At 50.1% G+C, this 21,570-nt stretch overlaps 1 protein-coding gene and 1 long non-coding RNA gene across 7 annotated transcripts in view; one reads left to right on the top strand and one right to left on the bottom strand.

Annotated features, from left to right (window-relative positions):
* Positions 1-21,570, top strand: part of DYNC2I1 (dynein 2 intermediate chain 1) — a 70,008-nt gene that overhangs the window by 29,128 nt on the left and 19,310 nt on the right. For all 6 annotated transcript variants that reach the window (XM_058723612.1, XM_058723613.1, XM_058723611.1 and 3 more), the window contains 11 exons: positions 507-609; positions 2,733-2,862; positions 4,957-5,068; positions 5,822-5,907; positions 7,311-7,440; positions 9,586-9,758; positions 10,612-10,774; positions 15,784-15,897; positions 15,993-16,054; positions 16,496-16,547; positions 19,616-19,676. In XM_058723612.1, the coding sequence (XP_058579595.1) occupies positions 507-609; positions 2,733-2,862; positions 4,957-5,068; positions 5,822-5,907; positions 7,311-7,440; positions 9,586-9,758; positions 10,612-10,774; positions 15,784-15,897; positions 15,993-16,054; positions 16,496-16,547; positions 19,616-19,676 (1,186 nt within the window). The remainder of the gene's footprint in view (positions 1-506; positions 610-2,732; positions 2,863-4,956; positions 5,069-5,821; positions 5,908-7,310; positions 7,441-9,585; positions 9,759-10,611; positions 10,775-15,783; positions 15,898-15,992; positions 16,055-16,495; positions 16,548-19,615; positions 19,677-21,570) is intronic.
* LOC131508649 (uncharacterized) lies at positions 16,329-17,513 on the bottom strand. The gene is made up of 2 exons (XR_009260068.1): positions 16,652-17,513; positions 16,329-16,551 (listed from the first exon to the last, which is right to left on the bottom strand). It is a non-coding gene; the product is annotated as an uncharacterized LOC131508649 (long non-coding RNA).

Genomic DNA, 21,570 nt, shown 5'->3' with positions numbered 1-21,570 from the left:
CCACAAGGAAAGCGTGTCAGCAGGAGGCTCAGGGTGGGGGCAGCAGAGCCCAGGGCCAGCTCGGGGAGACGGGTTCAGGAATGTGGCCCTCCGAACCGGTCTCGAACACTCCTAAGTGAGCCCTTCTTTCTCGGATTTCCTGTGCAAAATTAGAAACGTGTCCAGCTCAAAAATTCTTGGTATCTCCACGTGATAAATATTTTAAAAGTAGGAGTAAATATTTTAAAGTCACTGAAAGAGAATAAGTAATAATTAGTAATTAATACAACTAATTATGATTAGCAGTTAATATAGTCATCCGAGCGAAAGTTAGGCAGAGTGCTTCTTATGCTCCTGTTTTGCATCCTGCTGCAGAGGTAGCAAAACTGAGATGGCCAGTGCAGACGTATAGAACGTTCTCCCGAGTTTGTAGAGAAACCAGTGTCTCTGAAGCCGGGGAAGCTGTCCTGTGTGAAAGAAGTACTTCAGTTGTACAGAATAGCTTTTTTTGTTGTTTTTTTGTTTAGATGCAAACAGTTCCCCTTCCAGAGCCCCTGTTTGTGGAATTTTCATGGATTTTGCGACAGCCTCACGCCGACAGAAGAGTCGGACTCAGGCCCTTAAGCAAAAGTAGGTGTGTTGGGAATTTGTGAAGGGTATTAATGGAATTTTAATGTACTTCAACATAAAAAAAAAATAGAGGCCTTCTTTCTTACTTTCCCTACGGACTTTAGGTACATTTTTAGATTTGTGCTCCGCTTGTCCACGTTCAGACACCATGTTGCTAGTTAAGTGTGTGCACCTCTGTTTCCCCTGCGGCACCTGGGGGCTTTGCCCTAGGTTGGCTGCCACAGGGTCACAGTCGCGCATTCTCTGAACGCAGCGGACCCTTCTGTCTGTCCGGGGGCCACTCCCACTCGAGGTCCATCGCCTAGTGCATCAGTTCCTTGGATGAGGAAGCTGAGGAACCTGGGACGGTTAAGGGTACGAAGGGTCGGTGACACGTACTTAGTGTGACTTTCTTTCCGTGCCTCAGGCACTGTGCTCCCTGTGTGGTAACTGCTTGGCTCCGCCCCTGCAGTCCCATTTTGTAGATGAGGAAAGTGAGGCTCCAGGTTGACATCTGGTGAGTGGTAGAGCTGAGTTTTGAACTCAGGACTACAAGACGTCACAGTCCAAGCTTATAATTACCGTACATTTACGAATCTGTACAGTCAGAAATTTATGAAAGTCAGAGGAGGTAGGCTCAAGTCAAGGGTCTATCATATTAAACTCAAATATGATTTAGGAGTAAATGTAAAAATTAAATATGTTTTTAAAAACTGTTTAAAATCCGTCATACTATCTAGCTCAGTACATAGCCTTAGTAGGTGCTCAGTAAACTTTCCTGAATGAACAAATAAATCATGAATAATAAGTTTTCACATCATTTTTGTTGTCCTCATATTTTGGACCTCCTATTGAGGTAAGTAAAACCAGTTTTTGCCACTATGGCTAGGGTTTGTTTTTCCTTTAATCTCATTCAAGTCTTGGATACTCCATCTGGTTTAAAATAATTTTTATAAATTCAGAAACAATCAGAACCACACAGTGTTCTTATGTTTAGGCATATATATAAAGGTTGTATATATGTGTGCGTGTATATATATACGTGTGTGTGTGTGTATAAAGTTATATATATGTTTAGGCATCTATATAAAGGTAAGATAAAACTATATTTTACAAAGCAAGAAGATGAATATTTCCAAGTTCTGTATAGTGATTGTCATGGGCTCTAGGGGTTAGGGGTGTGTCAGGGAGGGGCCCTAAGTGGGTACAGGTTGCCCCTAGTTTTCGTGGTCCTGACATCAGGCAGCATGTCCTGGGACGTTACCATATCGTGATACCTCATGTGTACACATATTACATGCATTTTTTAAGCTCAGAAATTACACTAAATATGGGGGACTGGAGGCAATAATTTGGGAAGATGGTGACAGTGGTCAGAGAATAAGGTTATGCAAAGGTGGCAGTTACTGGCAAAGCCCAAAATGGGTGCACAAGGAAGAAAGGAGCAGATCTCCTTTGCAAGGTGCCCAGGTGGTGGAGGACCATTCACCACCTGCAGACTGATCAGCACCTGTGTGGAAATCACAGAAAGGAAAGAAAGGAAACTGTGCCCAGGCCGAGCTCGTATTCCACTGGGGGTGAGCAGTGAAGACAGGGACTGGTCCTGGGCATGCCACGTTAGGGCGGCTGGAAGGAGGAGGCCAGAGGGAACCATGTGCCAGCAGTGTCTTGGCAGCCTCACCGGGCAGGAGGGGCGACGGGCCGGGTCATGTGATGCGTGGCCACATCCTGTCTGGTCATCTCGGAAGAGTGGCCTAAAGGACAGCGCACACCTGGCCAGCTGTGCTCTGGCCACAGCCCAGGTGACATCACAGAATGTAACCCTTCTGGTTGAGACATCAATTCATGGAGTAAAGTAATTGCTGTCCATGAAATTTCTAGAGTGCACATATTGTAACTTTATTTTGTGTTCACGCAGGTGCACTGAATTAGAAGAATCGAAATTTGGTTCGTTCTGTTTTTGCATTGTTGATGCACATGACCGTGTTATTTTTAACAACTATTAAATACCTCAGACTCACACCCACACAAAAACTCGGTCTTTGACGGCTACCTGCATCTGATCATAAGGTTCCTTGCACTCTCTCTGTCCTTCCCTTTGCATACTACTCAATTTAATTTTTGTCTCGTTTCCAATTTTGAAGGGCACGCAGTACAAAACTGCTTCGGCTCATTGACTTGGATTTTTCACTCACTTTCTCTCTCTTGGACCTACCACCAGTAAATGAGTATGACATGTATATCAGAAACTTCGGGAGAAAAAACACCAAGCAGGTTAGTATAAGACGTATTCACGGGGTGACGGAATGCAGGTGGTGTACTTGAGCCGCCCCGTGTCTCGTCTCCGAACGCTAGAGCTTGGGGGTGGTGTGTGGAGGGGGTGGACTTGAGGAAGAAGGGACCCCTTTGTCACGTGGCTCTCACTAACCCGGAGCCCGTGCAGGCGTTCCCAGGGCTCCAGAGCAGGGGTGTATGGCCCACGTGGGACGGGGCACTCTCCCAGGCTTGCAGATGGTTTATTTAAAGTCCAGCAGAACGTTACGTCTGTCGCGTTCCACCCGCCCTCCCACGCAGGTCTCCGGGTGCCAGGCCCCCATCCCTGTCGGCCTTCCTCTCATTCACCTGTGGGTGCTTCATCGCCCGCGTCTGTTCTCTGGGGGACTCCTTCCCTCAGGACTTACGCTGTGCCTCTCTCTTATTCCGGAGCTCTCTACCCACACCGCACAACTAGTTACGGAGCCGTCCGACCTCCCAGCAAGGTTGTAAAGGGTCTGAAGTCAGGAATCACCTCTTAGGTTTTCGTTCTGTCCCCGATGGCGTCAGCAGTGAGCAGGTGCCTGTGTTAGGTTATCATTCTGTCCCCGATGGCGTCAGCAGTGAGCGGTGCTTGTGTTAGGTTCCTTCTGTCCCCGATGGCGTCAGCAGTGAGCGGTGCTTGTGTTAGGTTATCATTCTGTCCCCGATGGCGTCAGCAGTGAGCGGGTCTGGGGTGTGGTCGCCATCTGTCACAGGGTGGCGGGAAGAAGGTCACAGGGTGAAGCTTGGAAAGCTGGCTTCACAGATGGCTCCCTTAGGCCTGCAGTGGAGTATTTAGCTTCTTTGCTCATCGTCCTCGTCTCACAGCTATTAGGAACAAAATGATCTTTGCCGAAGCATGTACCTGTTGGAAACCCGAGTTGTGTTTGGTTTTGCAGAGCCAGTAGGTTCTAAGAGGATAGGATGTTGGTGTGCTAGGTGGGAGTACTTTCTTTTTGTTTTTTTTAAGTTTACTTATTTCTTTTGAGAGAGAACATGCATGCGTGAGCAGGGGGGGGGGGCAGAGAGAGAGAGGGATAGAGAGAGACAGAATCCCAAGCAGGCTCCATGCTGTCGGCACAGAGCCCAGTTCGGGGCTCGATTGCAGGAACCCTGAGATCACGACCCGACCTGAAATCAGGAGTCCGAGACTCAACCACCGGAGGAGCCCCCCGGGCACCCCCAGGGGGCACTGTTTCCAAACCAAAGCTAAATTGTTTTGCCCTGGATAAGGGAGTGTCTGTGTTGTGTGGACAGAGGTCCAAGCCCTTGGATTTCTGCCGGAAGACTTAAGTGGGGGGGACCTGCGCTCGAATAAAGACTAAGGACGGTGGGAGGGAAGCAGCCATCACGGAGCAGTTTCTTGAAAGGAAAGTTCACTCTCCAGGTGGGAGAGCCGTCAGCTTCCCCGCTGGAACCAGGCTGGAACCGCCCGGGTTGCTTTGGGTTTGGATGTTACTGGTCTCTCCGGGCTGGGAGGAGCTGGGAGGGGCTGGGGCTGCTGCGGGGTGGTCTCTGAGGGTCGTGCCTCCGACCCTTGGGGGAACTCCTTCCCCAGACTGGGAGGGGGGGTCATCTGACCCTCCGAGGTTTGTGGGAAACTCGGGGCAGCCTTTCTCTGTCTGGGGAGGGCCTGTGCCCTCAGTGTGCATGCATCATGTCGAGTCTAGGGGTTCCCCGGGGTGGGGTGGAGGAGGGCCGCGGGCTCTGGGTCTGTCAGCCCCAAGGCCTTGGAAGCCACGAGGTCAGGACCTTGAGCTCCAGGGTTTTAATGTGCAGCTTTCGCGTCATCACTGTTCTTGCCTCCAGCTGGTGCCTCACCCTTCCCTCCTAGGACTGGGGACTCTGCGTCCCTTCCAGCACCCTTCGCTGGTCTACCTGACAGTCTGGGGTGACTTTCTAAAACATTTGAGACCCAAGTGGTCTTTGCAAGATGGTTATTTATGTCTCGATACTTTTGGGAAAAACAAGAAGACTCATTATTAACTTTACCATTTTTAATTTTTTTCCAGTAATGAGAAATTGCTCTGAAGTTGAGGTGTGGTGCTAATTCCAGCGTATCTTTTTGTTAAGGCATATGTTCAGTACAATGAAGATAATGTTGACAGAGACACCCAGACCGAAGAGGTAGAGACCAGGGGAGTGTGGAGCCAGCACCCGGGAGAGGGCACGGCCGTGTCAGGGGGTGAGCAAGCCTTTGCTCTTGACCGTTGAAAGGGCCGTGTCTTTACATTAATTTTGGTATTGTGTTCATGACCTTCCTTGTCCTTTCTTCTTAGACCTTTCTCTTGGGTTGGGTGGCTAGTGTGTGACAAGGGCAACACCCAGTATTCTCTACAAGCTTTAGGGAACCACTACCCTTAGTGCGGAGCTGGAGGCCCAGTCTGGGTCTTGACCAGGGTTTATAACACTTTTATTCCTCAACATCGGGAGAGTCCACATTCCAAACAAGCACTTGTAAATGGGTTTTGGAGCCCTTTCTGCTCTTAAGTTGGGGCCAGCCTGCCCTCATGTATTAGGTGCAGTCTGCAGGCGTGTTGCCTGGTACAGAGGGAAGGCCCAAAGGATACACGCTGTCCTGCTTGGTAACAGTTGCTTTCCCAGGACATGACCCTGCGGCTGGGGCCCCAGCCGCCGCTTTCCTCAGGTGAGCTGTGTGGAGAGAAAAGAGGGGACCCGAACATGAGACTTATGTAATGATTGCATTGATGCCTTTATTCTCCTTGCTGCATTTCAGTTGGGTCCTGCGTACAGACTTTCTGTAAAACAAGATGCAGTTGTGTTTGAAAAAACCGCGGTAGATCTAGAGAATGCAATGTAAAATTCTTCGACTTTTCCCTCCAGGGCTCTTAGCATTCGTTTCTAACAACTCTTTGAACCCTAAGGTGTGTGAAACGTGATGGTAGTCGGTTGGTTCAGCACAGCCTGGTCTCTTTAGGGAGTGGCAGCGGAGATCCCTGTGACACTGGTGCCCCGAAGGTCAACACGCCCAGGCTGTCCCGCTTCCTTCGGGCCGCTTGCCAGGTACGCGCTGCCCTGTGTCCATCGCACCCTGGCCCCCGCGGGCACGTGTCCCACACGTGCGTGTCAGCTGCTTACATTTTAAAATAAATACAGACTAAAAAACAGATAGTAATATTAATTTGTCAAACGAATAATATTAAATGGTCAAGGCATACACTAGGGTGTTTGAAATTAGTAAATTCATAACTTTTCAACTGATTGTGGAAATTTACAAAATATACACAAAGATGAAGGGAAGGGTCTGTTGAAGCCCACGTCTGTTTTTAGTTGTCACCTCATGGCTGGTGGTCTCATGGGAGCCCCTCCTCACCCCGCCCACCCCCAGCTGTTTCTACGCAGGCCACAGTCCCCACACAGGGGACTCGCTTCAGGGCGAGGCTCTTACAATAGCAGTACTCCTCAGAAGCATCAGGAAGGAAGTCACTCCTGTTTCCTCAGTCGTCTCCTGTGTCTGTGTCAGCAGCGAGTGTGGGTTTGGAGTAAGCCTGTGTCCATCTTCCATCTGGACGTATGGTAGTCACTCCCTCCCTGTGCTGTGTTACGGAGAGAGTCTTTGCCGTGGGAGATCGATCGTACTCCCCACGTAATTTTAAATTTTAGGGTGAGTTCACGGGGAGCTACGAGGAGAGCCGTTGTGAGCAGGGTGAAGCGGGGGGCTTGGGCTGGAGTAGGGGTGAGTGAGGACAGAGTGGGCTGGGTCAGGGGTCAGGGCCGGCCTGGCCCTCCCAGCTCTCCTTCCTTTTCTGCGGCTCATCCTCCCCGCTGGTCCCGTCAGGTCTCCTGAATCTGCCATGTCTCCCTTTCCCGTCATCACCCTGCACGTGACCTATTAGAGCTGTTCCGTTGACTTCCTGCTCAGTGTGTCCTCACGGGGCCCCGGGAGTCAGCGTGCTGTGTGTACGACTTTGCCGTGGGAGATCGATCGTACTCCCCACGTAATTTTAAATTTTAGGGTGAGTTCACGGGGAGCTACGAGGAGAGCCGTTGTGAGCAGGGTGAAGCGGGGGGCTTGGGCTGGAGTAGGGGTGAGTGAGGACAGAGTGGGCCGGGTGTACGACATTCTTTACACCCCTTTCTTAGACAAGACAACGGAGGTGGCCAGCCTTTTTCCTCCTGTTATTTTTAGCACGGTGTTTACCGTAAAAAATGACATCTAACGTTAAATAATAACGGCTGTCCTGTGGGGTTCACATTAATGGAACTTTACCTGTTAGTTTCTGTTATGGCTCGGAGAGGGCAACCTAGTTTGAAGTTTCATTCTGTTCATCTCCGTGACGCCTTGGAGTTAAACAGTTGTTTTCAGAGATGGAGGCACAACGTTATGATTTGTGTGTTTTGTTTTTTTCTCGTGAGAGTGAATACGTTCGAAATGTTCACGAGAGACCGTTCACTGTCTCTGAAAGGTGATTGCGGTTTTGCTGGAAGAGGACCGTATGGCATTGGAGCCCAGCTGGAGCCCCGCAGCACAGGACAGCGCCCTGCGTATCAGTGACAGCGCCTCCCAGCTGAATACCAGCCTGCCGTTCCTCCAGAGTAAGGGGCTGACCTCCGCGCGCTTTTAAGTCTAATCCCCAGCGTTTCTACTGGAATAACCGTCTTTACTGTGGCATCCTGTGTTAGCATCATGGGAATTAGATTCGGCATCTGTGAACTCTGACGGGCAAGGTCGGTTTTTGTGTAAATGTGCGTTAGAGTCACGTGGACACCCGCCGGAGGCGATGACGGGCGGGGTGAGGGGGGGCGCGTGATGCCATAGTTAAAAGTGGAAGCTGAGGTTCTGTGTGTTTGTTTGAAATCGTATTTCTTTTTCAGTCCTGTTCCTGGGCTTCTCTTGGTTTCTTGGAGTGGGGGGGCCCTGGGGAGCTGCACGAGGGGGTGTTCAGTGAGCGCCCTCCGCTGGCCCCGGGGCACCACGTGCTGAGCAGAGGACGCCCGGCCGCCACGCACGTGGGACCGTCTCAGTGACTTCAAACAAGCTGCATTTGCATGGCCACATTTCTGTTTCTTGAGCTGGTCACCTCTTTGCTTTGGTTCCGGCTGGTGAGGCGGTGGCCCCACCCTGGTCCTGGTCTTTGTGAGGAGGGAGAGGAAGGCTATTCGTTTAGTTTATTAAATAGTTTGTTTATTGTGCCGTACTTACACAGAAATAGTGTGCCTCGTAGAAGGAATAAAAATGTATTCAGAGTTCTAGCTGACAGCAAATAAAACTCCATGTTTTACTCGGGGAGGCCAGCGGCCGGCCTCGCCGGGTGCTCCCAGGCCTGGGGGAAGCCTGGGTGCCACCTGATCTAGATGTTTCTTCTGTCCTGCCTGCTGTTTAGACATTTCGATTCACGTTTGTTCCTTTGCATTTAACATTAACAAAAGTGGAATTATTAGTTAAAAAAACAACAACTCATGTTCTTTAGAGTTTTTTGTTTTTAAAAGGTAAGAGTTACTTTACTGGAAAAATAGTGAATCACTGTATCTACAGTGTTCAAAACATGCATGTTCACACTCCCACACCCCTCCTCATCCCAGTAAATGGGAGTGAAAGATGTACTTTTTCTGGGAGCTGGTGAGTGACAGCAGCTTTACAAAACCAGAGGGAGCTTGGGTTATATACATGCATCTAGAACTCTTTGTGAGAGACACATGAGGCACGTTTGTTCTCACAGGACAGGGCCCCTTGGTGTGGTGGGTGCGAGTTGGCCGTGTGAACAGTGTGGCGGTTTTTCTTGTTTGTTTTGTGTTCCAGTGGCATGGATTTTGAGATACCAGAAGGAAAATGGGATTAGATGACAGATGTCTGACAGAGTGAGGAGTTGTCTCACCTGTGAACCTGGGACTTGGTCACATTATGCCCCAGTCTGTTCCCCTCACGGATCCGGGCAGTGCTGTCCTCACTGTTCACACACCTGCCACAGAATGATGTGGCCAACACTGGCCTGCACTTTCTTTCATCTAAGTGGACGGAAGTCCTGCCCTCCGGTGGCGGGTGGGGGGGGGGGTCACACAGACAAAAGCTGGAGAGAAAGTGAATGTGACTCGTCACAGGGGGAAGGAAAACACAGCTGGGAGGAGAGGGAGTGTCCGGGCCGGCTGGTGTGAAATGGCCTTGCTGTGTGAAAGCCACACGCACCGAGAGTCTCAGCAAGGCATGAAAGGGACCCACTGAGGTGACCTGACTCTAGGTCACCTCCGGGTGACGTGGTTCTCTGGGAGTAGCTAGTAGATAAAGCGTGGCCTGCACCGAACGTTAGTAAAACCTTGAGGCCCGCTTGAGCCTTTTTCAGGAAGAGGCCACTTGATAAAACCCAGATTTCAGGCACGGGCAGCTTTGAGAGGATTATGTTTGTTTCTTCATTAAGGGGGAATTTATTTGAATATTTCTAAAAAAAGTGTTTATTTTGAGAGAGGGAGAGAGAGTCTAGTGCAGGAGCAGCAGAGGGGCAGAGAGAGAGAGAGAGAGAGAGAGAGGGAGAGAATCCCAAGCAGGCTTCACGCTCAGTGTGGAGCTGGATGTGGGGCTCGATGTTATGACTGTGGGTTGGTGACCTGAGCCGATATCAAGAGCTGGGCGCGTAAGCGACTGAGCCACCCTGGTGCCCCTATTTGAATATTTTTAAGTGTGTTAATTGAACATGGATTCTGGAAGACACTAAAATGCAGAAGTACTTTTCTCATTTTTCCCCCCAGATCGGAAAGTATCCTGCTTATGTGCCTCTCAGGTGCAGAGGCAGACAGTGGTATCTGTCCACGGGCCGCCTGGAGCAGCATTTGATCCCGCGCTGGATGGCAGATACGTGCTGTGTGTGTGGGATATCTGGCAGCCTTCAGGGCCGCAGAAGGTCCTGATATGTGAGTCAGAGGTACAGCTCCGGAAGTTGTAGGTTTGTATGAGAGGAGGGGTGGGGTGTCAGGGGGACAGCAACACAGGACTACGGGGACGTTCAAGGTCATTTCTTTCTCTCCCTGGCCATCCTTCGCTATGTGCAGGTGTGATGGGACACGTGCACGTGTCTGTTTTGACTCTAGAAACTCTTAAAGGATCAACTCAGACTGAAGAGATCCAGGGTTATCACGGCCTTCCACTGGGGATAAAGATGCCGGCCACCCTCGGCATGGCTCTGGGACCCCAAAAGTGTCCTGTTGGCTTGCACTGTTTGAGTCATGGATATTTTAGGGGTTTCTTAACGGGCTTAAGGTTTTTGGAGTCTTTGGTCTCCTGCCTCTCCCAGCTCCTCATCACCAGGGCTGTGGCCGAGCTCCACGCGGGTACAGTGGGAGAGCCGCCCTTTTGCATTTTCCTGTTCATCTGCTCCTTGACCTCAGAGTCCTCAGTTCTCACCAAGGCTGGTGGAAAGACTAACTTATAGGTGTCAGGTTTCGGGGCTCAAAAGGCAGGTTTTATAATATAGGTTATAAATAAAATGACGAAAGAGAGCTTTGCCATCCTGGGCCCGGCTACTTGGGTTGAATGGAGAGGGGTTGTGGTGCCCAGTTGTGTGCGAGGCCCCCGTGTCTGTGCCCCCCAGTCCTGCGAGGGTGGCTCATCTTCCCCGCTTTCCACCTGGCGCTGATGCGGACTCACATCTGCTACTGTGAACCCCAGCTTCCAGGTGGAGGGCTCACGGGGGCAGCATGGGAAATGGAGAGGGCTGGTGCTTCTGTGACCGTGGCCTCATGTTTTCAGACTCCGGCTTTCTGTGTGTGTCATTCCAGGTCACGTGTTGCTGCTTTAGCCCTCTTAAGGCCTTTTTACTGTTTGCCGGAACAGTGCACGGCTCAGTCCTCGTGTGGGACCTACGAGAAGACTCCAGAATACATCACTATGTGAAGCTGGGTGACTGCTTCTGGACGTTCAGGACAGCAACGTTTTCTACTGGTCAGTGACACCCACCTGCCTGTCCGGTGTCTTCTAGAAAAGTCGTGACAGATTTTAGGAACATCTGTAGTTTGTTTGAATTTATTCATTCAGATTGCCCCAGGGGGTGGGGTCTGACCTACAAGCAAAAGAGGCATTTGGCAAATAGTAAAAACAAAAATCCACCTAGGCCCTGCTTAGCTGGTGGCCAACAAGATTGGAATGCTCTTTCATGTTAATTTCTGGATTCCAGTTCTCAATGAAATAACTTTTAGTTTTAAATTAGCTTAAGGCATGTTGGTATGTGTGTGTTCCATGGCTTAGTTAACTCCCCTAATGCTTGAAGTACATGGCAAGTTATTCACTTCTTGGGGGATGAAAGAATCCTGAACATCTGCATCTGCCAAGATCTTTAGATTAACAGGAATCCTTCCTGCCATGCCATTGCAGCCACAGTCAACCACCCCAGCCAACCACCACAACCACCCACCACAACAAACGACCACAGCCACTCACCACAACTGCCAACCATCACAACCACCACCATAACCAACCACCACAACCGGTCACCACAACTACCACCACAACAAACTTCCACAACCACCCACAGCAACCAACTACCACAACCAACCACCACAGCCAGCCATCACAACCACCACCACAGCCGCCCACCACAACAACCAACTACCACCACCAGCCATCACAGCCACCACGACCAGCTACCATAACCACTCACCACAACCACCCACCACAACAACCAACTACCACAACCACCCGTCACAACCAACCACCTCAACCATCATAACAGACAACCACCCACCACCACAACCAACTACCACAACCAACCACCACCACAATCAACTACCATAACCACTCACCCCAACCACCCACAGCAACCAACTACCACAACCAACCACCACAACCGCCCACCACAACAACCACCATAACCAACCATCACAACCAACCACCTCAACCATCATAACAGACAACCACCACCACAATAAACTACCACAACCACCCACTACCACAACCAACTACTACAACCACCCACCACAACAACCACCTACCATAACCACCCACTACAACCACCATAACAGACGACTACAACCACCACAATAAACTACCACAACCACCCACCACAGCCACCACCACAACCAACTACCACAACCACCCACCACAACCACACACAACTACCACAACCACCCACAATAACCAAGTGCCACAACCAACCAGCACAGCAACCAATCACCACAACCACCACCATACTTGACCACCATAACCACCAAGCCTTGGTAGACACTCTGTGTTCTGGGGCTTCCTCAGTAGCCCCGGTGTTTTGCAGACATTGATTGCTTAATGCCTGTCTTGGCTTGCTTCCCCTCTGCTCAGGGGGAGCAGAAGCTTGTCCCCGGTCACACTAACTTCATGGCAGGGCCTGCGCTCAGACCCCATTGTCTTCAGTGTGTCTTTCTTTCTGTTCCTGCCCTGTACTCCACCTGCACTTGGTTTCCCATCTCCCCTTTCCCACCAGCCACTAATCAGTTTTCTGTCTCCATAGTTCTACTTTTTCTGGATGTCAAATAAATGGAACCATGCGAATGCAGATCCTTGAGTCTGGCTTCTTTCACTTAGCATCCTGCATGTATGGGTCGTGGTGCTGCTCTGTACACCAGCAGCTCACTCCTCCACTGCGTGTACCATGTTGTTGACTCGCCCACCGGGTGATGAGCATTTGGTTAATTCCAGTTGTTGGCGACTGTGAATAGAGCGTGCATCAAGGGGCCTGTACCACGCTGCTTGGACCATTTTGCAGTCCCAGCAAACTGTGAGCTCCAGGTGCCCACTGTGCTACTAGGTTCTTAGCCATTCAGATGGGTGTGTAGTTGTGTCTCATTGTGGTTTTAAAGTGCGTTTCCTGATGATATATGACAAATGGAAACTTTTCGTAGTCTTTTCTGCCACGGTGTGTCTTCTTCAGGGACGTGTCCTTTCAGGTGTTTCGTACATTTTTAACAGTGATTTGTTGCCTTCTTATTGTTGAGTTTTAAGAGTGTTTGTTTGTTTGTTTGTTTTTGGTTTTTTGGTTTTTTGGTTTTGTTTGGTTTGGGTTTTTTTTGGGGTAACGGTCCTTTATCAGGGGTGTCTTTGCTGGTATTTTTCCCAGGCTGTGGCTCGTCTTCTCATTTCTTACCAAGTGACCTTTAAACTTTCTGTTCCCAGTCTCCCTCCATGAGAGTTTAATACGACACATGCTGCATATCTGTTTACATAGTATATGCATAACTGTGTTTTATACCGTTTACTGGTTATTTTACCAGTAAAAGATGGGTTTATTCGGGAATGGCAGAGAGTTGCAGTCTAGGACAAGCATGCTACGGCAGAACCATGGGCAAGTCCAACAGAGGAGAGGCACGTTATTTTATGGAGAAGGAGGAAGTTGGGAGGGTCGTTTTGAAGGGAAGCCTGTTGGAGGAAAGCAGGGGTTCAGGGCGATGAGGGGTCTCACTGGCTGAGCTGTAGGAGTGGTGGGTTTCCTGTAGGAGCCACAGTGCACACTTTCCCCTGGTGGGGCCCGTGCCTGGTGGTTCTGTCTGTGGAGGGTTCTGATGTTGGGTCTGTAACCAGTGGTTGTTCTGTGATTGACACTGAGTGGTGGGCTCCCCCTTCCAGCCTCCCCTCCTGGCCTCCCCAGTCCCTTTAGTCATTTTCATAATGCATGCAAAATGTTGTTTGGTCCCCCGACAACCAATTTTTGCCTCTTTGGTGGCAATGTTGCTGCTGTTGAGAATGTTTGAGTTATAGGTACCTTATGGGTTTGATGCTGTTACAAAAGTTAGCTTTTAAAAATGTGCATGTTTTTGGGGCACCTGGGTGGCTCAGTCGGTTAAGCGTCTGACTTTGGCTCAGGTCATGATCTCACTGTTTGTGGGGTCGAGCCCCGCATCAGGCGCTGTGCAGACAGCTCAGAGCCTGGAGCCTGTTTCAGATTCTGTGTCTCCCTTCCCCTCCCCTGCTCATGCTCTCTGTCTCAATACTAAATAAACATTTTTTTAAAATGTGTATTTTTTCTAATTGCTCTCAATGTTACTAATTAATATTTGAATTCACCATGTTCTAAACACTGAACTATATGTTTTTTTAATTTTATTTTAACATCTATTCATCCCTGAGAGTGAGAGAGACAGAACATGAGCAGGGGAGGGGCAGAGAGAGAGGGAGACACAGAATCCGAAGCAGGCTCCAGGCTCTGAGCTATCTGCACAGAGACGACGTGGGGCTCTAACTTACAGATGGTGAGATCATGACCTGACCAAAGTCAGATGCTTAACCGACTGAGCCACCCAGGTGCCCCCTGAACTATAGTTTTTAAACTATATGCAGGCAGGGCACCTGGAGTCTGTGTCTCCCTCTGTCTCTGTCCCTGCCCTCCTCTGTCTCTCTCTCTGTCAAAAATAAAAAAAAGAAACATTAAAAAAAAATTTAAACTATATACGGAGATGTTACTCTATTAAAACACCTCCTTCATCTTCTTTTGCCAGCTAAATATTGTCACTGGAACCAGCCAAGTTTCACTAAGCTCCCAGTGCTGGGAGAACCATGGAGCTTCTGACCCAGGCTGTGCATGCCACCCCCTCGCCCCAGCACGGCCCCTCCCAGTGTTGTCCTCCTGCAGGCCCCTCCAATGTGTGCCTCTGCAGTGTGGCTCCCCAGTACACATCCTACCCAGTGCACAACCCCCTCCCAGTGTGGCCCCCTACTGTACAGCCCCCCAGTATGTGACCCTGCCAGTGTGCTCCTCTCCAGCATTTTCCCCACCCCCAGCTGGCATCTGTTTAGTGGGCAGCCCCCTTCCAGTGTGGTCCCCCTAGTGCACAGCTCCCCCCAGCATGCGGTCCCTCCAGTGCATAGGCCACCCCCTTCCTCAAGCTCTGTGAACTGGAACCTTGTCCGTTCTTCACCAGTTTTTTTTCCAGGGTTCAGCCCCACATCCCATCTTATTTCTTGCTATTTTCTTTCTTTTTTTCCTTTTTTTAATATTTATTTTTTAAGAGACAGACAGAGACAGAGACAGAGCATGAGCAGGGGAGGGGCAGAGAGAGAGGGAGACACAGAAGTTGAAGAGGGCTCCAGGCTCTGAGCTATCAGCATAGAGCCCGACGTGGGACTTGAACTCGTGAACCGCTAGTTCATGACTTGAGCCGAAGTCTGACGCTTAACCGACTGAGCCACCCAGGTGCCCCAATTTCTTGTTATTTTCTATCCATTTCTACACTGGGTTTCTGATTTCAGGTGTTTTTGTTCATTTGCTTGCTTACTTTAAGTACGTTTCCAAAAGCTTTTTGAAGCGATGTGCTGCAACATGGACTGTTGAACTCTGGGCTTCTGTTCAGTGCTCGTTTGGGGGTGAGAGAATTTTCATCTGCTCAAATGCTTTGATTTGCACTTGTATTTTCTTCTTACAGCAGTTCTCAGTGGAGTTTGTCTTGATTTTTTTCTTACTCTTGCACATTCGGTAGATGGATATTCTAGGTCAAAGGAACTTCATTCCATTAGTGTGTGAATTGTCCTTTCTTTACTGGGTGGTGCGCTCTGGGTGGGGCCAGAGAGTGTCCCTGCTCCCTGTGCTGCTGTGGCTCATCCCTCCTGTGGGGCTTCACTTTCCACTCTGCCCGTCCCTGCGGCTGGGGCGTGGCCCCCCAGGCCCTGCCCGGGCAGTTAGATTTACTCTCTGCGGGCGCTTTTGTCTGGTTTCTGTCTGCCTTTGACTCCCTCTCAGTGTCTTAACCTCACGCCTGCCCTCCGCACCTGTAGACCCGCAGAAACGCAGCGGCTGGTTGGAATCCGTCCCCCTCTCCCTCCTTACAGGTGTTTTGAGGTCTGTGATGCCTCATGGTAGTGCCAGAAGCAGGGCCCACACATCATCTTACTTGTGGTTTTGTGGCATTGGTGGAGGCTGTAACCCCATATAACATCTGTTGTACTTTTGTGACTTACTATTCACATGTGGTCCTGTGTGCTTTAAACCCTAGACGGCCTCCTGACTTCAGTAAACCACCGCGGTCCCGTTCAAGCCGTAGAACCCATCTCTACGTCTGTCTACAAAAAACAGAGTTTTGTGCTTTCCCCCTTTTCTACCCAAGAAGGTGTGTGATCTTTCACCTCCACAAAACCCTTGCATCAAGTTACGAAATGTGGTTTCCTTGTTCACAAGCCATTTCTCTGTTTCTGTTTCCACTAGAAATGTCAGGTTTGTCGTTCCACGTTGCTTCCCTGGAGGAGAGTGGGGTTCTCAACGTTTGGGTGAGTAGGATGTGCCCAGGATGCATGCAGGCCAGCACCAACTGCGTGCACGGGCTCTCTGAGCCGCTAGTTTACGTGGGCGTCCGGGGGGTGCTACGTGCCTAGTGTCGGACGGCGACATGCCTGTCTAGGACGGGAAAACCGAGGGTCCGGCTGGATTGGCTGGGCGCCTCTGACAGGAGTTCGTGGGGGAGTACGAGGAGCGGCAGGGGACGCGGTCTTGGGGGCCGCGCCGCTGGCCAGTGTGAGTGAGGAGAAGTGAAAACAGGTCAAAGAAAGGGATTCCCGACATTTAAATACCAGTTCTCAAGGCAGTGAGCAGTCTTGTCTGGAGCAGGTCCGCATTCAGCACCGAATGCCGCACGCTGTCTTGATTGGAGCGGCTCTGTGCTTAGGTTGCACCCTGGCGCCCGGACACTCATTTCCACGCTCTGTTTGCAGGTGGTGGTTGAACTACCGAAGGCAGATCTCGCAGGCTCACTAAGTGACTTAGGTAACTATGAAATACAAAAACTCATTTTAGTCAATGTTTTCTAGAATGAGTGGAGATTAAAGAAAGGTACTGGCAACCTCTTTGAAAAATAAGTACTTTGCTACCTGAAAAAGGAACGTTAGCGTTCTGTATCGCATGACCTTGTCGGCCAGCGGATCGGCCCCTCGGTGTGATTAAGCCATAGTGCTTGCAGCTGACGATGTTCTCCTTTCTGTCTCCGCCTGTGTCGTTCTCTGTTCTCTGTGCCCCTTCCGTTCACTCAGGAGTCTCAGTCCTTGAGCGCACATTCAGGCCGTCTTCCCTTTGGTTTTGACGCGTCAGTCCCCTCGGTACGACTCCCCAGGGGCTCTCAGAGCCCAGCGTGGGTGGAGGGTTCGTCCTGGTGCCTGGGGAGCCGCAGCATTTACTGAGCCAGCCTTGGGCTCGCTGCGCAGGAGAACCGGACGAGAGGCCCCCCAGGAGTCCCAGGCAAGGCTGTACTGGGGCCTGTGCTCCAAAAAGGAGGTGTGTGAACGAAGGGTCCTCAGGCTGGCTCCCCAGGAGGGGCTGGCAAGAACTTCAAAGAAACTTTGGTGGGAAAAGGGTGCTGTCTGAACAGGCGGGAAGGGAGGGGGCCGGGCGGGGTTGTGTATGGGGGCTTGTGCACTTACAGGTCATGCTTAGTGCTTCTTCCTACACCGTGTGTCTAATTAGCATGTTAAACCCCACCCCTGGGTGTGGCTTTTAGTATCATAATGAGGGGAGAGTCCTGAAAGGTCATCGCTGGGGTCCATGTTGGCTCAGACTGGTTTGGTCTGGTTCTCACAGCTGAACTTCCTTTTTTTGTGCTGGAGGGTTAGCATGGAGTCTGAACTGGAGCAGACTCGTCAAAAACCGGGCCTTGGGGGCTTGTTTGGAGCTTGTGGCTTCTGGCATCTGGCTTAGTTTCTGGTGGCAAGCAGCACCTGTAAGCAGGAGTCCTGGTCCCTGGTCCGGCTCAGAGGAGTCCTGGTCCCTGGTCTGACTCACAAGTGGGCTCATCGGTAGCAGTTTGCTGTTTTTGATGCTGTGGCATCTGGTTTTCAGTTCCAGCGAGGCTCGGGGACCGGGGACCGGGGGACGGTGGAGCCTCGTGCTCCTGGACGCTCTCCTCACATCATTATCCCCCCCGCCTGCTTCCCAGTGGCCGGCCCCCTTCACCCTGTCTGTCAGGGGTCTGACCCTCATCTTCTTCCCACTGTCCTGTGTCAGTGCAGCTGGTGCTGCAGGCTTCCTGGTCAGTGTCACAGGCGGCCCTTGGAAGTTACCGCGGGCTCTGGCTTCCTTAAGAACAAGGCAGAATCACTTCACTGATTTCACTGGCAAACGTTTTGAGGCAGAGTAAACGTTTCTCTCAGTGTTTTCTTATAGCAGCCTCTCTGCTTATTACGAAACCATTATACTGAGCCTGTGTGAGACCTTTGGGTGGTTCACAGAGTCTCGGAACGTTAGAGCGGGACAGCTCTAGAGGGGAGGTTGTCCTCCCCTTTTCAGCATGGATTCACGGTGGGGCCGGACCCCTGGCTGGGCTCACCCAGGCCTCTGCCCTGACCCAAGAGCGCTGCAGCCTGTGGAGCACAGCTTCAGGCTGTCTGTGTTGCTCACTTGTGCTATGACCAGGGCCTTTTTTAGGAATTTTGGAGGGTAGTAAGGATTAGAGAGTCTCCGCCCATAGTTCGTTCATAATCTTTCTGTGGAGACAAAATCGTCTGGAATAAAAATACTTCATAGGAATATGGAAGTCACACCAAAGTTATTGCAGGACAGTGTGTATTTCATTGTTAAATGTTGCTATAGAAAGACTCCCTCTGTCTGTAGGACCCTAACCCAAACCCTGACCACGTTTCAACTTTGCTTTTAGGAAAAGAGGGGATGATCTTCCTGGAAAGGCTCTGGCCATAAATGTCCGTATGCTTGGGGTGGCTCCCAGCTCTTCTGTGTGCATGACAGTAGTGGCTGGTTGGAGGACTCAGATCATGGTTAGCACTAAGCCTTTGCCATCTTTCCTTCGTCCGTCGATGAAAGTTCTCTGAACAGGCTCGGTCCTGTCTTGGGTGCCAGGGAAGCAAGGGGACAGGCCACTGGCTCTGCCCCAGGGAGTGTAGTCTCCTGGGGAGGCTGGCATGCAAACCACAGCGGTCGCTGATGTGACTGCTAGATCAGAAGTGCCCCTCAGGGGTCGAGCACCCGGGTCAGGGACGTCTTCCCAGGGGAGGTCACATTTGGGCTGAGACTCTCAGGCCTGGAGTTCTTGTAAGAGGACAGCGTGCTGGAGAAAATGGAGGTCATTTTCAAGTCTGTGACAGCAACATGAACATTCTTGGAACTGTGGCAGAACCCATCATACGTAATTACAGTCGCCCTTTTTGCTGTAAGTTGAACTTATCTGTATAGTTAGGGTTTATACACTCCCTAGGTTCTAGGCAGTACCTTGCCCAGAATTTGGGTTTCAATATGCATCAGGTTTTAGTTACCTCCTTTGCAATAATTACAAAAGAGGGGGAGGATATTGGAAACAGGCGGAGGCAAAGCCAGCGAATGGCTGAGGGGTCCGAGTTGTGGCCATAAGTGCTTTGGGAGTCCGGGGAAGTTCTGGTGCAGGGAAGGGGGTGCGGACACTGAAGAGCGGGTGCCCCTGTGCATCCCGCAGCAGAGAGGTGGCCTTCAGGTGTGCTGTGCATTTGTGCTGGGTGCTCCTGAGGTGCTCCTGAGGAGACCACCAGTGCGCATTTGCAGCTCAGTATTGCTGTTGGGAACTTCAGGGTTTTTTGGTTTTGCTTCTGTTTTGCTTAGTGTCCTGCCATTGTTTTATTCTATCAAATCTAAAAATGTAAAGGCTTCCTGATTGGTTCCACCAGCCCTTTCCTCATAAGGCAGTACAGGAGCCTCGGCTGCATTATAGAGGGAATACTCTTCATGGGCCCACGTTTTGATGTTAACTTCCTAACACAGATATTTAAACAATGAAAACTGATTCGAGGCAACTGTAATTGGATTGTGGTTTAACTTGTATTAAGAGGTACATTTATTTATGGTTTTCCTATTTTTAGGTTTAATACCTGGAGGGAGGATAAAATTGGTGCACAGCGCCACGATTCAGCTGAGCGACAGGTAAGACCGTGTCACCTTGAGTTAGAACACTGCCTTTGTCTCACGAAAACCTCTTCTGCAGAAGGAAATGACATTAGGGAGGTGCACATAAAGTAAATGCATGGTCAGGTTTGCATTGAAAAATGCAACTTTTCACATAGTATTTTTGCTAAATAGTTTATTTGCTAATTACTTTAATATTAATGAGTCAGTGTAATAAACACAGTTACCAGGTATAGAGCTAACGTTTTTTTCTTTGATTACAATAATTTCTATCTTAGGGGAGCCTGGGTGGCTCAGTTGGTTAAGCATTTGAGTCTTGATTTCGGCCCAGGTCACGATCTCACGGTCATGAGATCAAGCCCTGAGTCAGACTGTGCACTGACAGTGCAGAGCCTGCTTGGGATTCCCTTTCCCTTCCTCTCTACCCTTCCTCCAAACTCTCTCTCTCTCTCTCAAAACAAATAATCTTTAAAAAGAATAATAATTTCTATCTTATAAGTCAGTACTATTTGACTATTTTTCATCCAGTTTTAATACAACTCTGAAGTTAAATAGGTAAGTTTCAGGAACCAGAAACAGCAATATGAAATTTTTTTTGAGAAATTTTGATTTCTGCTTTTACTGCTATAACTTAATGTGACATAAAAATTCTTATTCAGTAGACAAGTATTATTTGTGGTATTTCTATATTCCACGTTGATTGGTTTCCCAGGCCTCTTTTTTCTTGTCAATTACTGCAGTTGGAGGCTATCAGCATATGACTTACCCTTGAAAATTTTTTTACATTAGCCTGATTCTTCATCATCAGCCAGACACCTCTGGGTTGTGTTAATAAATTTGTATACGCTCTGAGATTGCAGAACGCCTTTAGTTGGTTTGAGTATAGTTATTACAGGGAATCAGTTACATTTAAAAAAGTCCCCTGGTACCTTGTAGAACCAACCCCAGGTTCTTGATTGGTTCTGGGCTTGTCAGGCCCTTGGCCCCTCCCTGAACCTCCTCAGGAGTTGGGGAGGGGTCCGCTGAGATGGGAGGATGACCATGAGCTTGCTCGATCAGAGGGAGAGGGTGTACGGGAGGCCCAGAGGCATGAGCACCAGACACGTTTAGGAAACTGCTGGTAGGTTGCCGCTGGGGGAAATGCGGAGATGGGGATGAGTCCCTGGCCAGGCCTCAGACTGTTTGCTGTGCTGAAGGGTCGAGACTGTTCTCTTGCAGGAGGTAGGGAGCCGGTACGGGATTTTCAGGCAGCGAATAAGTAGCCTGTCCTATTTGTGATCTGGCACGATCGACTTGGCAGCAGTGTGAGATCGGACAGAGGAAGGGAGACTGGAGGTGGGGAGATTGTCAGGAGGCTGTCACAGGGTTGACAGCAAAGATGAGAGTGTGAAGCAGGGTGGCCATTGTGCATACGGAAGGGCTGATTTCTGTTAAAGGGGTAGAACTGAAGAAACCTGGTGACTGACAGGTTCAAGGAACTGCCTCTCACCAGGTGTCTGTCTCAGCTGCTGGGTACCACACACCAGATGAAGGAAGGGGGCAGGATCTGGTCACCGCCTAGGGTGGGCTGGGCTCGTGGTGTTTGTGGAGATGACCAGGAGGTAGCCAGCTCCACCGCAGGGATCTTGGTTAGAGGCACGGACTTGGGAGTCCTTGGCTGACAGGTGACATTTGCAGTCCTGGATGTGGGTATGGGAGACAGTGGCCAGAGTCCTGACTTCTGACTCTGGCGACATGGTAGAAGGAGGGGCCATGGGTCCTTTCCTGTTACAGACACATACGCTGTATAGAGTTAAACTAACAATAAACTAAAGAGAGTTTTTCCAAAGAAGAAGAGGACAGTGCCAGGACAGGAATGGAGCTTGGAGTAAGTGTGCAAGATTTTGTGTGGTGTGGAGGCCAAGGTATCAGG

Source organism: Neofelis nebulosa, chromosome 4 (assembly GCF_028018385.1).
Source record: "Neofelis nebulosa isolate mNeoNeb1 chromosome 4, mNeoNeb1.pri, whole genome shotgun sequence".
Lineage (NCBI taxonomy): Eukaryota > Metazoa > Chordata > Mammalia > Carnivora > Felidae > Neofelis > Neofelis nebulosa.
This window is presented reverse-complemented; position numbering and strand designations above follow the sequence as displayed.